The sequence below is a fragment of the Haplochromis burtoni genome, unplaced genomic scaffold (genome assembly GCF_018398535.1).
Source record: "Haplochromis burtoni strain Fernald_Lab_line unplaced genomic scaffold, NCSU_Asbu1 Contig_211, whole genome shotgun sequence".
In the NCBI taxonomy this organism is placed as follows: Eukaryota; Metazoa; Chordata; class Actinopteri; order Cichliformes; family Cichlidae; genus Haplochromis; species Haplochromis burtoni.
In genome coordinates, this window is record NW_024582572.1 from 148,396 (window position 1) to 166,178 (window position 17,783).

The window sequence follows — 17,783 nt, forward strand, 5'->3', positions numbered from 1 at the left end:
CTGAACGATGCTAAACTGCATCTATTACAACATCATGGTTTCACAAAAGACGGGACCAGTTCCTCAGCTGGCCTGCCTCCATTCCAGACTTCTCACCAAACATTTGGTCCATCATGAAATGAAAAACACACCAAAGAAAACTCAGAACTGCTGATCAACTAAAATATTCTATCAGACCAGAAAGTGACAACAAAACGCAGCAGCTGCTCTCCTCTGCTCCTGCACCTTTACAGTCTGCTGTTAAAGGAAGATTAGATGCTACACAGCGGGGAACATGACCCTGTCACAACTTTTTTGAGACATAAAGAAGCGAACATTTTTCTTAAAATGGAGATTTGTCTTCGTTTAAACATTTGATATATTTTCTGTTTTCAATTGTGAATAAAATATGAGTTATGAGGTTTCTCTCTTTTTATTTAAACTGTCTCGACTTTTTTGGGACACACGTGCGTCACCATCTTTTTTTTTATTTTTAATATATCCAACTTTGCATGGGAGTGGAGCCTTTGCAGCTGCAGCAATTTGCAAATAATCACTTGTGAGTCTATGCTAGATTTCTGCCATTAAAGTGGACCAAAGCAGTCATACTGGAGGCCTAAAATGTGCCTAATTAACTGTTAGCAGTTGTTGTCGTGGATGTACAGGCAAAAGCTGAAAACATGACGCCTCAGTTGATCCACTGATCCTCTGAAACGAGCCATTCGGGCTCCTGTCTCTTTAAGGCCCCCTGGCTTAAAGTCCATTTTATTCTGACTGGCCGGCTTCCAGATGCCAGTAGAGGGGTGGGGCACAGTGCTGCTCGTGCCTCCTTGTTTGTGTTGTGCCTATAACACGTGGCTGTATAAAAACAAATATAAAAAGTTTTTGGTAGCAGAGTCTAAAGCCGGAACTTTTTGTTCACATGGATTAAATATATAAATCTGTTGAGCAATAATGCATGAAAACAGCTCTCTTTGACCTAGTGGTCATTTGTGGTATTGCATCCCAATTACCAACCTGTCGGGATGCGAGTCTGTGTGTGTGTGTGTGTGTGTGTGTGTGTGTGTGTGTGTGTGTGTGTGTGTGTTGTAGTTCAGTATCCAGGTCTTTGGGGTTTAACACAAATACACAGGATTAAGTTGCAGATCATAAATCATCACCTGTGTGACTTTTATCCAGGTCCAGTGAAGATGAACTGGAGGCAAAAGGTAAAAATGACGCTAACAGTCCACATAAAAAAACACCAGTGTGCAGTCAGTTCATTGCGATTAGATTTTCTTAAATTACAACCACAGACATGAGGCATGTATTTTAATCCTGGATGCATTTTAAGGGCTAATATTAAAGTTTGTTTTTTTAAAGCATTGTTCATTAGAGTTCTTCACTCATGTTTTCATGTGTTATTTACACTTCCATGTATGACACTGTGCACTTCTATATTACTCAACAGAGTCATTTAAATCCCTGAAACTCAGATGTGGGCACCAGTTCAATGGTCTGGAACCAATATTTGTGCCGCCTCAGTGTAGCGTGTCACACCTTCCAGCCAATCAGGAACAAGACTGTGTTTCGCCCTGCTTGTTTCCTCTTTTCTTTACAGAGCTAGACTGAGTCAAGCCTACAGACAGCTGTCATTTGATATCACTTTGGTCTGTTTTCTTTATGTAAATACTTGAGGTGTTCCACAGAGCTTCATGAACCGTCGGTGAATAAGACGTCTGTGATGTTTACTGGAGCATAGCTGAAGTGCATCAGACAGCTTACCTGCTCATTTAACAGTTAAAAGAAGAACTGCGCTCAGCAGGACTCCACAGACACACTCAGCCTGCACATCTGTGGGGTAAAAACACGGCTTCTGGGTGTTTCTGTCTTGTGACGGAAAATTGTGGTTTACAACTGCAAACCACAAACTTCTGCATTTCACATCTTTGAGAGAAACAAGTTGTCATGGTTTAAATTTCAGTCGCATAACAATGATGGTGAAATCAAGTTCTGTTTGACAAAAGAAAAAACATTTTAGTAATTTCTCAGATGCTGGAAAACTTCAGGATGATTTGAAAGGAATTTAAAAAGATCCCTGTAAATATTTAGAAGTCTATAAAACAGCAGTGGGCTCTAGAGAAACATGGCTGGTTAGAGTTAAGTGAGCAGGAAAATTTGGAGACTGATTGAAAACTGCAATGTCTCTAATGTCCACTTGAGGAACTCTGAAACCCAGAAATAAGTTTGCACTTCATGCATGTTCTTGCTTGGATACCAGAAATTATACCTGCAGTTGACATTTTCGCATTTTCTTCTACAATATATGAAAAATCAGAAATTCATGGATTTTGTTGCTTTTACAAAGACTTTTTTCTAACAGGTGATTAAAATTGTCCAGAACATCGAGCATCATAACCCGACTTCCGGTTGCTGGTGATGACGTTTGTTTATTGCCAACATTTTTTTAATATAGTAACTTCTTTTACACTTTAAAAAACATAAAACATAACTGAATTTGTAAAAATTATATTGTGGAACAAAATGTGAATCGTGCCATTTTTGTATCCTCAGATTCTTTCCTGTTGATGCTCAAGCCTGGGGAAAGCGGTTAATGCTAAACACATTGCTACTTTACATTATATGATTTATACAGCACCAAATCACAATAACAGTCCCCTAAAGGCGCTTTATAATGTAAGGTAGACCCTACGATAATACATACAGACAGTGGGAAGGAAAAACTCCCTTTTAACAGGAAGAAACCTCCGTCAGAACCAGGCTGTGTTAGAGACCCAGAGATGAATAATAACAAGTATGATTAAATGCAGAGAGATGTATAAGCACATAGTGAGTGAGAAAGGTGACTGAAGAAGAAACACCCAGTGCATCATGGGAATCCCCCAGCAGCCTATGCTTATTGCAGCATAACTAAGGGAGGATTCAGGGTCACCTGGTCCAGCCCTAACTATATGCTTTAGCAAAAAGGAAAGTTTTAAGCCTAATCTTCGTGACACGGTGCTTTATCCTGCTGGAAGCAGCCATCAAGACCAACCTAGTCGTCAACAATGGTCATGTTTAATATTTAGTATTTACTGTCATATTCCCATATATCATTGTGATGTTGTTTATTCTATTACTCTCGTTCTCTTCTGCTTGTTTTCTTTTTTCTTTCTCAGCAGGTGATCCAGGTGATTGATATATGCATTTTCTTTTTTCTTTTTTTTTCTGCCCATTCTGTTGTTTTTTACCCTTCTCCCCCGTCCCTCTTCTCAGCTGTTTCTCTTTCCCTCTTTCTTTCTCCCCTTCTTTCCCACAGTCAAGTCTGTCCCGTATTCAGTAAGTGAAAATAAAATAAACAATAAAAGGTGAATCAAATGGACCATTATGGCAAGGCTGGGATGGTCAATTTGGTAAAGTAAATCCGTTGGGCATCTTTCTTTGTCTTTAGACAACAATTCTGATGCAAAAGAGCCAAACGGGACAGGCAAAAAAAACCCCAAAAAAAACCAAAAACCAATGGTCATGTAGGCTGTGCTATTTAAATGAGGCTCATTTGTTGCTAAGAGACTAAAAGTGTAGGCCTTCTGTCAGTTCAGGCCCCTGTGAAGTGTAGCCTCAGTTTCCTGTTCTTAGCTGACAGGAGTGGCAGATGCTGTGGTCTTCTGTTGTAGCCCATCTGCGTGGAGATCTAATGCACTGTGCTCTTCTGCAAACATAAAAGGTTGAACTGGTGTACCTAATGAAGTGGCGGGTGAATTCTAAATGTATTATAAAGCTTTACTTATTTGTTCAAATGGGAGCCTGTACTATACTAGATATGTTAGATAAGATTCTGAATTTTACTTGCATTTACAGTTTAAATAGAAACATTTTATTGATTGCAAAATAACATCTGAACTCTGTGCAGCCTTTTTACATGCAGCGGCTGCACAGAGTTACACAAGAGGTCCAGTTTATCTGAATCTTTTCTCCTCGCTGTATTTATGATCAAATATTCTGACCGATTTTTGATTTGAACCGTTTCTGGCTACATGTCACTAAACTCGGGAGCGCACGGACACGTCCTGCAGGCTGCCAGTGCACGCGTCACACCGGCCTCCGAGCTCGCGTTGCGTTCACTACACCCGTGTGTGTGTGCGCGCGCATTTTTTCTTTCTTGAAGCCGTCTGTCAGTCTTATCAACGCCTTAACTCACTTCCTGGTTTTTAGTACCCGAGTCTTCGGCGTGAGCGCGCGAGCGTGCACACCCCCACCACCACACACACACACTGAGAGGGAGGGACGGAGCAGGTCGCGTTGCGTGTCTGCGCCTCTGTGTGAACACTTTAACCTGCGGCGAGATCTCCACACAGATGTTTCCTCCGGTGCTCCGCACGGCCTCTCTGCAGACTCAGGTACGGATCAGCGGTGGGCCCCCGTTGCGCTCCTGTTGTAAAAAGTTTGCGAGCTCCTTCAGAGTGTTTTTCTTCCACAGTTCGCTGTCATGCAGCAGCAGCCGCCGGTGAGTCCTTGAAGACGGCAGGACTGAAGCGGGGTGAATGTAAAGAGGTTCTCCTGAACTCTCAGGACTCCAGCCGCTGCATGCGAGGAGGAAACTTTGACTTTCTTCGCTGCTTCTGAACTTCCACACGCGGAGAGGAGAGGACAGGAGCGGGGAGAAAGTTCCTCTCTCTCGGCTCTACCTGCGGGTTCCTCTCGCTGTTGAAATAAATCAGCTGCAGAATGTCTGACTCTGCATCCAGCTTCCTCCACATCGGGGACATTGTATCCCTGTATGCCGAGGGCACGGTGAACGGCTTCATCAGCACGCTGGGGTGAGTGTACCGTCACTGTCATGTGCTCTGTGTGCACTTGTGCGCTGTGGAAATGACTGTGAACACCTTCGTTGTACTTCTGTGCGCACACATCCGTTAACAGCCTGAGCGAAGCCCCCAGCTTCATTAAAACCTGAAGATGAGGAGTTTAAACTGGGTTCTGTAGATCGACACGTGGCTTCAGGTGTCAGTGCTCAGCGCTGAGCCGACACAGTGTTGAATGATTAGTTGTTGACTATCCGTCCCTGTGAGGAAGAGACTGGGAAGCATTCTTCCATCAAACAACATCAGACTCCACTTTAATCTTGTTTTCTCAACTTTGTAAAATAAAACATAACAAACAAACACATGGAAGTAAAATAAAGTTAAAGGGTTTATATTTACTGGCACAACAACCCAAAACAGGAAAAAGATAAATAATAATGGATTGCATTTATATGCGCTTTTCTAGACCCTTAAAGCGCTTTACAATTCCACTATTCATTCACACACTGGTGGAGGCAGCTACAGTTGTAGCCACAGCTGCCCTCGGGCAGACTGACAGAAGCGAGGCTGCCATATCGCGCTATCGGGCAGTAGGTGAAGTGTCTTGCCCAAGGACACAACGACCGAGACTGTCCGAGCCGGGGCTCGAACCGGCAACCTTCCCATTAAAATAATGACGAAATATTCTTTCTTTCTTTTTCTTTTCTTTTGAGCGGATTTATGTGCACTAGTCTCATCTCAGTTCAGTCTGATAATATAACCGGAGCTGACAGCAGCAGTAGCCTCCTTACAAGCTTTAAACCAAACAGAGAGGGTTGTATTGTGAGTGGAGCATTTCAGTGCTCACTCGCCTGACAGTAATTTGGCACTTATGTTTTTTTTAAAAAAGGATGCAATACCAGACATGAAATAAGTCCAAACTAACTCTCCTGATAGCAACAGGTGCACTGCTGCTGATGCATGTAAAAACACAGAGCACCATGCAACACAATTCAGTGGAATTAAACAATATAGCTTGTTGGCCACTTGTCACCATAACCATTACAGCTTTTTAAGAGAGGACTGGACTGATATCTGATACACTGTTTCTTAGTTGTGTGTACCTGGCTTTTAGGATGTGTAGTTCAACCTTGTCTAATATAGTAATAACAGTTTACTGTTTGCAGTAAGGGCTGTTATATAGAAACTCTGACCTGGAAGACTGAGCATGTATCAAGACAACACTATGATGTCATTGTGTAAATATGCAGTCATTGCTAGTACATGTATGTTTCACAAAGTATTGTGTTTTTGATATTTGCCCTGTTGAAGTGAATTAGTTGTGGATTATTAAATAGTGTGATTAAACTGTGAGTATGCTGTCAGCGCCGGTTTCCTCTTCAGATCCACATCAATGCTTCTGACTATCATGAATTTAACCTCTTGTTTGTCTCTTCGCTGTAGTGGAACTATTTGTCATATTATGGTTAAAATATGACTGATATATATGATATACTGCCCACCACTGATTGTGAATAATATCCATAAAGAGACATTAAAAAAAGCCTGAAACAGAGGAGTTATTATAGGTCTACGTGCATCAGGAGCAGCTGCTTTAATGCAGAAAGCCTGCAGTTAAAGAAAAAAGAGCAAAGACAATATTTGCATTTGCAAAGTTTCACAGGTGATGGAAAAATAGTCCGTGCAATGAACTGCTTTATCCAGAACTCCAGAGACGATAGACTGACTCTGAGGTGAAGAAGTGTACAGGCTCGTCAGTGTTTTGAAAGAAGGAAGGTGACATATGCGCATTTTTTGTTTTTGTGGAGAAGCTTCTGTGTGTGTGCTTTTCCCTGCAAAAAAAGTGTGTTTTTGTGAAAACATACCAGACTTTGTCCTGTGCTGAGAGAACTTGTTGAACATATTTTTAAAATGAAGGCTTTGAAGCTTTTGGTTTTAGATTGATTTGGGCAGTGTGAGAATGAGTGACACCCACTGAAAGCAGGTGGTGCAGGTCAACAGTGGTGCACTGTGCACCCACTGAGTGTATGTTATGGATGGACATTGCTTTCAGGTCTGAATAGTGAAACCAGTTTAGAAGTTTTTAGAAACTTTCTAATGGCCAGCATCAGTGGCCTTAATGTCTGCTTTGATGGAGGTTAATATGAAAGCAGCCCTCCTGCTCTGGGACTTGTGTAGCGTTAGCATCACCACTACAGCAGTAACAGTACACTTTATTATAAAGTGCCATAATCACATCACTGAATCTAAATGGATCAAACTGGACCCTTTTTCACCTTATTTCAGGGGGAAGGAAATCCCCACGGTCACTCAGTGATACCTTACATCTGTAAGGCGACACATGAACAAAACAGTCTGGATGAGAGACCCCGTTAAGATCCCCATCACCAGGGCACCGTGAGATCCCACCTACTCAAAAGTCAGATGGTTAATAATGTTCTTACAAGAGTAAATTTGTGATACTGATGTTGCCGAACCTGTTTTAAAACTTTAACTCACATACTTGATCAAATTTGATGCAACAGTAATGCTGGCTCATTTAAGTCCTAATGATGCTCTAGAAATGCCTAAAAATTCAGCAGCCACCATTGGACCTGTGGGACACTCCAGCAGGACCACCTTCAGTATCTCTGCCTGACCTGACAAGTCTGTCTTTCTGTTGCTTTAGCAAGCAAGTTGATGACTAGACATTTGCTAGAAGTCATTATTCAGCTGCAAGAGTTAGTTGTCCTGGTGTGAGGCCCCTTGAGGGGCGGCGGTTTTAGGCTTTTGGACAGACTGAAATAAATAAATACATGCTATTATGAAGAAGAGATGCAGCTATAGTATTTTGCAGAAGTCTTGAGCAACCTACTATTTAGTAAGTTCATAATTCCATCAGTTTTGAAAAAGATCTCCAACACCACTGGTTGACACATAGCCCCAAACCATAGCAGAGCCTACATTGTTTTACAGATGGTTGCGGATGGCGGTTGTACTTTCCTGTTGACGTCCTCCATACATATCGATGACAATTTGAACTAAAAAATTCAAATTTAGATTCACGAGTCCTTAAAAGGTGTTGTTACCGATGTTCAGTTTAGTTGTTGTCACAGTAACTGGCATACCTCAGCCTTGGTTTGCTTCCTTAAGAATGGCTTCCTGACAGCCAACCTTCGCCCGAGACCACTTGAAGAGGCTTCGGCAAACAGTAGGTAGAACTGGATCAACTCTAGGGCCAGAAGCAAACACGTACCACTGTGTTTTTATTGTGTTGAGAGCTACCCTAAGTATCAGGCTCGGTGACATCCCTACCCTCACCTCCTGTGTGATCAGCTATAGATAGATCTTCAGTCCTGCCACTTCTTTGGTCCTCCACTTGTCCACTTTCCAGCTAATAGCTCTGTGGGAATTTCCTCGTTGGTGCAAAAATACTATTTTAATCACTGTCAAACAGTTCTTCTCAGTTCTTGAATCTACAAAAACTTTTTTCACCGTACTGAAAATGAGTGAAATTAATCAGAAAAACAAATAAACCCCCAAATGACATTAACCATATATTTCAATAAGCGATTTCAACAATCAGTGCGTTCCTGTTATGAACCAAAATGTTTCTGCAGCACATCACAGAGTATTGACTATGAAGTGTGTCAAGCATCTTGTCTTTGCCAAAAGGGTTTCAGAAATCAGCTAGAGTCCACTAAAGCCCTTTGTAGGTCGAAAGTCTTAATAAGTTACAGGGAGAATGGTCGTGCATGAAGGCTGCTTCAGAGTTAATGCACTCATTACACACCTACCAGCTTTTCTGCTTGTATGTTACATTTGTTATCGACGAGATCAGGAGAGGAGTGCAACCAGGAAAACATTACTTTATGTTTTAGTGGTTTCTGATTTTTACTAACTTTCTCTTACATGTGTTATTTCAATAAAATTCAAAAATTACAGAAGATTGAAGTAAAGAAACTAGAACAAGTGCAACAGATCATCTTTTTCCTAATATTGTCCAGAGTCTTCTGGAATTGCTGATGTTTCACTATCTCCAGCACAACCTTTAACACAAACATGCTGCATAGGGTAGCGGCAGCGCTGTCTGATTGCTTGGCAGGAAAAGGAAGTGGTACTCGGCATGTCCAAGAGAGATTTCCATTGCCAGTTTGTGCATTTGTCCCTGCTGTTGTTAATGTTCGCTTTATGAGGACTTTGTGTCTGGTCAAAACTTTCTTTAGGTTCAGATTTGTTTTTCAGGTTAAGATTAGAATCAGTATTCAGTAACAATAGGGAGGCTTTCATTTTTGCGTTATGGTCTTGAAAATGTGTTATGTCACAGAGTCCTCACAAAGATATATGTACCAGCGTTTGTGTGTGTTTCCTGTACCATGGTCTTACACGCACTCCTTTGAATTTGACTCAGTCTTGACCTTTACAGCTTTATTCATTGACTGCCACACTGATCTGAACAAATACAATAAAAACTATAGGTCACCCTTTAATAATTATGGTGACGTCACAGGCAAGAGTCATGTTTTGCCCACCCATTCTCAAGGGGAGCTAGACAAAATTAGGCAGGTAGTTTGAACATTGTAAGGGGTCTACCTCTATTCTTCAGGGCTGAAAGGAAGCCAAGTAGGAAGTGCAACAGAAAAAACTTCACTTTCTTCAATGGCAGTTGAGGCAGGGTCTAAAAAAGAAAATCCCCATATAGTCCCAGATGAAAACGTCCAGCTTTACAGTGTTAAAAAGAACGTTTATAACCTGGTACAACATACTGTTTTGGTGTTATCTGTATCTATATCCCTCAACTGTACAGGCTTTTTTTAACTGACAGGTTTTTCAGCACAGGCAGTTGTAACTGCTTATTATCTGATGGCTTTACCTTTCCAGGAGAGAGTCAGATAACATATTTGTGTTGCTGGTGCCTTTTGAAGCATTGGAAGCATTCAGGTAAAGTTCTCAGGAAATAAACATGGCCTGCTGTGAAGTACAGTTTGTCTGCAAATTCAGTTTAGGTGAGCAAAATTCTTCAATTTTATTAGTACTCTAAAGTTTCAGTGCTAACATTATGGGCTGGCAGCAGTCCATTCTCTCATTCAAATATGGTCATTTCTGGCTTCAAATAGTCAACACAACAGCAGTCAACACTGAGACTTCAGAATGGGACTTTACCAACCAACACATATGGTCCATATAGTCTAAGCATGAACCCGGGGACTCTAGTAAACTCTGCACCTTTCCTTCCATACAGGTCCAAATTCACATTCTATCATTTAATAGCTAGCAGGGGGTGGCTGTAGCTCAGGGGGGTAGAGTATAGGGGTGCAACGATACACAAAATTCACGGTTCGGTTCGATACTTTGGTGTCACAGTTCGATATTTTTTCGATACAAAAAAAATGTTCATGCCTTTTTAATTTGTCATTTATTAAAATTATAAATATATATTTTAACTCAAAAGTACAGTTTTTAAATTTAATGTTGCTGAAACAACAAAGTAATAAAAAAATAAATCTATCTGATGAGAAATCACTCATCTTTGGAAAAGAGAGTTTATTACAGAGAAATGGCTCTTTCCAAAATAAAAGCTATACTATACGCTTCTTCTGGGCTATATTCTCAGCAGCATATTAAACATATCAGGTCCCCATAAGGAGAATCATGTGCTAACGGCTGTCTAAATGACTCGGGTAAAGTTTGTAGCATGCTGCTTGTTGTTTTTGTCTGCTTCCACTTGTCTTTGCACTAGGATGATGTCGGAGTAAATGTGCAGTCATATTCATTGTGTTCCCACTAGTGCTGTCAGCGTTAATCTCGTTAAAATGACTTTAACGCCATAACGCGGCAAATGCGGAGTAGTCGAGCGCAGATCCACTGAGCGCTCAACACAGACAGCATCGTCAGAAGAAAAGTTGATAAAATAAATTGAAAATGTTGTATTGTTCGATACATATGCGTACCGAACCAAAAGCACTGTATCGAACGGTTCAATACTGATACATGTATTGTTGCACCCCTAGAAGAGGAGGTCATCTACTGATCAAAAGGTTAGTGGTTTGATCCCTGGCTCCTCCAGTCTGCATGCCAAGTATCCTTGGACAAGATGCAAACCCTAAGTTGCTCTCCGATTCATCCAGTATGAATGTTAGCTAGGAAGCTAAAAGCTTAGAAGGAAGTGTTGGTGTGACTGGGTGAATGTGGCATGTTGTGTAGAGTGCTTTGCGTACTTCGGGAGAGTAGAAAGGCGCTATATAAGAATCAGTCCATTTACCAGAAGGCTTCATTAACTCCGATTTTAAAATGTCCACATCAGGAATTCCAGACATTTCATGCAAGTCACCATATTCAGACTTATACACAATGGAAAACATTTATGAAAAAATGCCTTCAACTATCTGTATTCAAGACCCCCAACATATTTAGTTTATTGCATTATAAAACAACCAAAGTCAACAAATGTTCAGATTTGTGCAGGTGGAAGATGAGAGTGTTGGGACTTTATTTTATCACCAATGAAGGTGACTCTAGTATAAATTCAAAAAGTTTGAATTTTACTTACACTCTAATTTTCCACAATAATGTGAAATTCCCTTTATTGCCCCTTATCCTAGTGTCCACTTATAGTACTGTAACAAAGAAATCTCCTGGGCCCAAATAAACATTTTTAGTATAGTCCCACACTATAAAATATACATCTGTAAAAATGTAACCACAACAATTATCCATATTTTCATTCTATGTAACCTTCATATCAAAACAATATCAATGATGTCAAGTCCCCAAACGTCTGTGGTTTGGATAAGCATTACACACTAATGTCGACATGCTAACTGCTCAGTAGTTTGCCCATGCTAGCATCTTAGACAAGAGAAAAGTAAATATCTCTGCACTTCCTCCACCCTTTAATCAAACAAAAGGAACCTGACCTACCTCAAAGTCTTGCAGTGAAAGAGAACAAAAACACGGTCAGAGTGGAACATTTATCCGTTTGATGGAGGGTTTAACCCACAGTTGTTTTCACATTTTATTGAACTATCACTTAAACAAGAACTCCTTTAAGATTAAAATCTCTCTCCAGGGAGACGTGCCCTGGAAAGCATAGAAGGAAAATGATAGAAATTGACCAGAACAAAACCAGACATGGGACAATAAAACAAAACAAAATACAAAAAATAACCAAATAGAGAAATATGAGCATGTAATACAAAATCCCTTATTACAATAACAGTTGCACTTTACAGAACCCGTTTCTGAGCAATTTGTGGCAGCAGTTTTTTTCTCTACACTCCATTTGTTTCTGTATTTCTGATATTAACTTAATGTCACCAATCTGTTTTGTTCCAGTGTGTGGAACAACTTGAGTGGGCTTCAGTGAGCACCAACTTTATACCCATTCTTTATACCCATTCTTTATGATAAAATAAAGGGCCACCTGGTTCCCGTCCACTAAGGTGAATGTAGTCACCATGGTGCCAACCATTCATTACTGAGGTCCCATTTTGAAGCTGTTGTCATACATATACTAAGGGAATCAATCAAAAGCAGGATTATTTTCCCCATGAACCGAGATGGGGATGGTGCTGTTTTGTTTTCTGCAAGTATTTGCATGAAAATGACAACACACTCTTGAAGAGCACAAAGGCCTAATCTAATCTCCTTTCATGCCACTCATAAGCCAAATGTGGCACAGTTGTTGATTTCTGTGTTTTATATACCTTAAGGGCCACATTTTGATGTTTTGGCATGTGTGTGGCTTCTGTTCACTCTTTACTTTGAGACATTTGAATAGGGAGTTCCTGCCAGGTGAGACAGTGAGTGAAGTATGAGTGGATGAACCTACTGGTTTCCCTACAGTCAAATTCAGCTGGATCAACACAAACAGGATTCAAACAGAAGCACTGAGCTGCTGAGGTAGTAAAGTACAACTACTAACAACACACTGCAGACACATGCCATCTTCGCGTTCTCAGAGAGATTAGTTAGTTGTCTCCTTCCCAGAAAAAAGATCTACTAAATAAACATTGTGAGAGCAACGTGTCAGCCTGCGATCATGTGATGGTCACAGGGGAACGCTACGTAAATGTTGAAACATCTCCGGCTCTCCTCCCTGCACACTAATTCAAAGCAGGTGGTGAGTAATGAGAACAATGAGCTGAAACATCATGAAAAAAATAGAATTTTTCTGGTATGCAAAACAACAATGGAAATTACAGGGGCACTCCCTACTACAAGAATAGTTGAAGGACATATGCAGAGATGCTTCAGGCGGTTTTTGAGTGTTTTAGACCATTTTTTGGTAAAATACCCGTTCTTACCTTTTACAGAAGCAAAAACTGCAGTTTCATCGTGGTTACATTCTAATTTCAGTTATGGGTTCCAGCAAAAATAAAAAAATGGAATAAAAGATGTTTTTGAATTGAATCCCATTTTATTTACATATCGCCAAATCACAGCAACAGTCACCTTAAGGCCCTTTATATTGGAAGTTAAAGACCCTTCGAAAATAGAGAGAAAACCCAACAATCAGACAGCCTCTTTTGAGGCTGTCTGATTGTTGGGTTCCTCTTCACTCACGTCTCCATCCGACAGTTGCCAGTGCGAGCTGGCCTCACCAACTCCCCGCTGCCACGACCACTAGCGATAAGGAAAGGCTGCTCTTCATAGAGGACTCACGCTCGGGGAGACTTTTCTGGTTGGCTCCCAGAAGAGCCTCGGGAACTCTTGCATCGTCTTTGCATACCTCCACAATGGTATATTATTTAATCTTAAAAAAAAAAATTGGAGATTTCCCGCGTACCACCAGAGAGAGCCCAAGTATCACTAGTGGTACGCCTACCACACTTTGAGAAAGACTGCCATAGACCACTTAACATTCATCCACATGTTGACTGTTATATTGCTCTAATAAGTCCCATGATGGCTAGGTGACGTTCAGGGTGCTAATGACACCACAAATGATGCCACTTGAGATTCAGCACTTTGGACTACTCAGCAGTTTCACCTCCTGGTTGCCAGAGTAGAGCCGCTGCTCCTCCGCATCGAAAGGAGCCAGTTGAGCTGTTTCGGGCATTTGACAAGGATGCCTCCTGGGCGCCTCCTGGGTGAGGTGTTCTGAGCATGTCCCATTGAGAAGAGGTCCCGGGGCAGAGTGATTATATCTCTCGACTGTCTTGGGAACGCCTTGGTGTTCCCCTGGACAAGCTGGAGGAGGTGGCTGGGGAGAGGGAGGTCTGGGCTTCTCTGCTTAGGCTGCTGCTCCTGCGACCCAGCCTCAAATAAGCGGAAGAAGATGGATGGATGGATGGATGGATGGATGGATGGATGGATGGATGGATGGATGGATGGATGTGGAGAAGATAGGACCCAAACCCAGGACTCACAGCTTGGTGAAGGCTGGTATAAAGGAAATGTGAACATATGGAAAATAAACAGTTCACATAAACAAATTGAAAACCATGGGTCAGTGACCCATGAACCCTGACAATTACTGTGTTTTGTGTTCACTTGCTGCACTTTACTCTTCTGTCTGCAGCTGAGTTTACTAAAGTCACTTTGGAAAAGGATCTGGTCTCCAAGGAGATTTGAGTTGTCACTCAGCATCATTGAAATCTGTGGCCTGCCAGTTCATTTGCTGTTTTCTGGGAGGGAAACATGGAAAACATCTGTGTTTATTCAAACACCTGGATCCACATTTAAATGTCTCTCCTCCTGCAGCAGAAGAAGGAGGGACAGAAAAACGAAACAAAAAACAACTATTGCCTTGGCATAAATACTGTTAAAACTACTGCATTTAAAATTTTCTCCATGTCAAAGAAGCAAAGTTAAAAAGGACTTTTATCTATCGATCAAACCATCTCCACGCCTGACTGGGTGCAGTCGAAGCAGAACCACCCAGAGCTCCATCCGGCCGCTGCCTCCAGTTCTGCTGGCGTTCCAAAGCCAGTCAAGGGGAAATCTCTGGGATGGAAGGAAGCCTGAAATGAATTCAGTTTTATGAAGTATTATGATAGTGAGCGGTATTTAGGTCAGTGAATAGTTTTCGTGGAGTTTTTGTTTTCTTTGTTTTTTTTTGCTTTTTTCATGTTTCATATTTTGATGGAGTTTGACATATGGGCTGGTGAAAACATGCAGGCATATGGATGCTGTTTTTTCTCTTTTATTTTGGTTAAAAAAAGAGCTGAGCTTGAAAATAAAGCTCTCAATTTCTGTTCCTGACCTATGGCTGTGAGTGTGACTGATGAAATAAGATTGACACAAACAGGAGAAATGCAGTACTCAGCATTAGATTGGCAGAGGGCCTTGGTCATTAATAAGAGCTCAGAATAGAGATGCAGTTGTGGTGGTTCAAGCACCAGGATGTGTGCTGGGTGCCCTCTAGGTGAGGTGTTTCAGACATAGCCAACTGGGAAAAGGCCTCATGGCTCTTGCGAGATGGGGTCTAGGCCTCTCTGCTTAGACTGCTGCTCCTTTAAATAAATAGCTCTTATTTCAGTTTCAGATCAATGCACTTCATTAATCAACATCTCTGATCTACTGCTGTTGGGCGCACCTGCAGATTTCTGACTTTCTACCATCATTATATACAATTTATACCTATTTTATCCTATTTACACTGTAAGCAAATTAAAAGTGAATCTCTTAATAGCAGCAAGCTAACGAAATTGGGGGTTCAGGGATTGGATTTATTTAGATAGACTGTGTGAAGGCCTTTGTATGTCAGTCCTGAAATCGTTGTTTCTTAAAATGTGGTCACTTGTAGGGGTGCAGAGCATTTCAGTGGCTAAGTCAACACACCTGAGTTTGTGTGAATGGAGCAATCAAGAGCACAAACGTCCTGAAAGACATGCACACACCTGACAGGCAGACAAAGGGACTCACCGTTCCTCTTCCCTGCTGCTTTTCTTTCCCTCCCTCTTTTTCTCCATTTCCCTTCCCCCAGTCATGTCTGTCCCGTATGTAACAACTGAAAATAAAATAAAATAAACAATAAAAACAAAGGTCAATCAAATGGACCAGTACGGCAAGGCCGGGATGGTGCACTTGGTAAAGTACATCCGCTGGGCATCTTTCTCGGCCTTTAGACAACGATTCTGATGACAAAACAACCAAACGGGACAGGCGGGCAAAGAAAAAAAAGACAAAGGGACTGATTGGCTGTTTTTGTAGCTACGCTGGTATCACTGGGGGGGAAGAAAATCCCACCTCAAGAGTAGAAAGAAACATAAAGAGGATGTCTGGAAATCACAGCAAGTAGATGCGGCAGAAGGAAAAAAGGGAGAAAAGAAAACAAAAAGGGAGGCAAGGGAGGACTTTTTCAAAACTAGGGACAGTTTTTTTTAAAGAAAGACAAGAAGAGAGGATTGGAAAATGCCAGCAGAAAGAGAGGTGGAAAGAAAAGACAAAGGAAAGGAAGGAAAAATGCAAAATGCAAAGGAAGAGGACAATGATAAAACAGGAAAGAAAGACAGAAGCAGGAAAACCGAATTTACTAAGAAAAACTAAGAAAAGGTTTTGTTTCTTTCTGCTTTACCTCTGGCTTTGTCAGGTAAGGGTGAATAAACTTTTGCTAGAGTGAACTAAACCTGATTTGTGTACCTACCCACTGGCATTCAGCCGAGTAAACAAATGAATGAACGAACATGACAGTAGCCTCTGCACACCATCCATCCTTCCTCAGTTTGATTCTTTGTTTGAAGTGAGCTTATAAAAGCAGCTTTGTGACTGATGAGCCACAAATACGTGGACGTTGGAGCTTTTCACAGTCATTTTGCAGACACCTGATTTGTCTACAGGTTGTGGTTTAGTTTGCACCACAATGCAAAATATTATTCAGATAATGATGGTCACCATGAGAGAGCTTCAAAACAAGCTTCTTTTATACACTCAGTATAATAATGCACAACAATGATGAGTGTGTCATGATGAAGGTGAGATCACCTTTTCAAGATTTTCCTTCAGATCAAAGACAAGCAGATGGAGAATCAGTGAGTCAGTGTGTTACACGTGTAGACATGTTTCCGTCACTGCAGGGGACATTTCCTGGAGACTTAACTTAAAATGAACCTTAAACCAGGTATTCATTCTTAAATGGAATGATTACATTAACGGGAATTGCTTTTAATCTCCACAAAGGAGTCAATAGGATGTGTGACACACTGGTATCCTGCTGAAAGTAGTTAAAGTGCAAAAGTAATCCCGCTGTGCGCAGCCTCAGTGCATGAATGTGTGTGTGTGTGTCTGTGTGTGTGTTTTGTAGTCACATAAATCTGTTTACACAGATTAAATGAAGCAATTTTCATAAAGTCAATTCAAAGATTTCATTGTTAAGAATTTATAATTGAAGGTGAAGATAATTATATTTTATAAGCTGAAATGAAGTTTTGGAAATACAAGTGTGTATTTGCATGTGCATGTGTGTGTGTCAGACTGCCAGAGGTCTTTGTATGTCTGTCTCCTGGTGTTTCCTAAGCAGCAATAATAACAGGGATTTACTCTAATGAGCACACGCACACGCGGAGTCATGCTCTGCATAGTCAGCTGTCAGCGGCAGATCCTTAAATAGTCATATTTAACACAAAAATCACCAAAAGCAGAGAAGGCAGACCCAACGGATGAAGCTGTATTTGGTTATGGAAAGTTAGAGCTCCATCACCTTACTTAGTGAGGTTTTGTAATCTGCTGAAACTTCAAGGAAGGTTGAAATATGTTGCAGAGGGTTTTGTGTTTTGGTACGTATGCAAGATGGATGTCACGACACCATGACATCCATCTTGGATTTGGTTGTGAGTACTGCTCTTACTGAAATTCACTGCCAGAGTAAATGAGTCAAAGTAATTTCATGTATTAAAAAACTTAACGGTGGAGATATATTAGGGAGTAAGTCAATATTTTGTAACTGGGTCAGAGCAGCTACACACCTGCAACTCTTGTGGGGTGTTCCCAGTCTGCAGTGGGAAGAAATAGTGTTGAACCAGTGACACGGTCACGGATGACCAAGGCTCACTGATGCACATGGGGAGCAAAGACAGGCCTGTGTGGTTTGATCTGACAGAC

General features: G+C 41.2%; 1 protein-coding gene across 1 annotated transcript in view; it reads left to right on the forward strand.

Annotated features, from left to right (window-relative positions):
• Nucleotides 1-4,683: 4,683 nt before the first annotated feature.
• itpr3 (inositol 1,4,5-trisphosphate receptor, type 3) overlaps nt 4,684-17,783 on the forward strand; it is a 66,288-nt gene continuing 53,188 nt past the window's right edge. The window contains exon 1 of the mRNA XM_042226410.1: nt 4,684-4,775. Within this exon, the coding sequence (XP_042082344.1) occupies nt 4,684-4,775 (92 nt within the window). The remainder of the gene's footprint in view (nt 4,776-17,783) is intronic.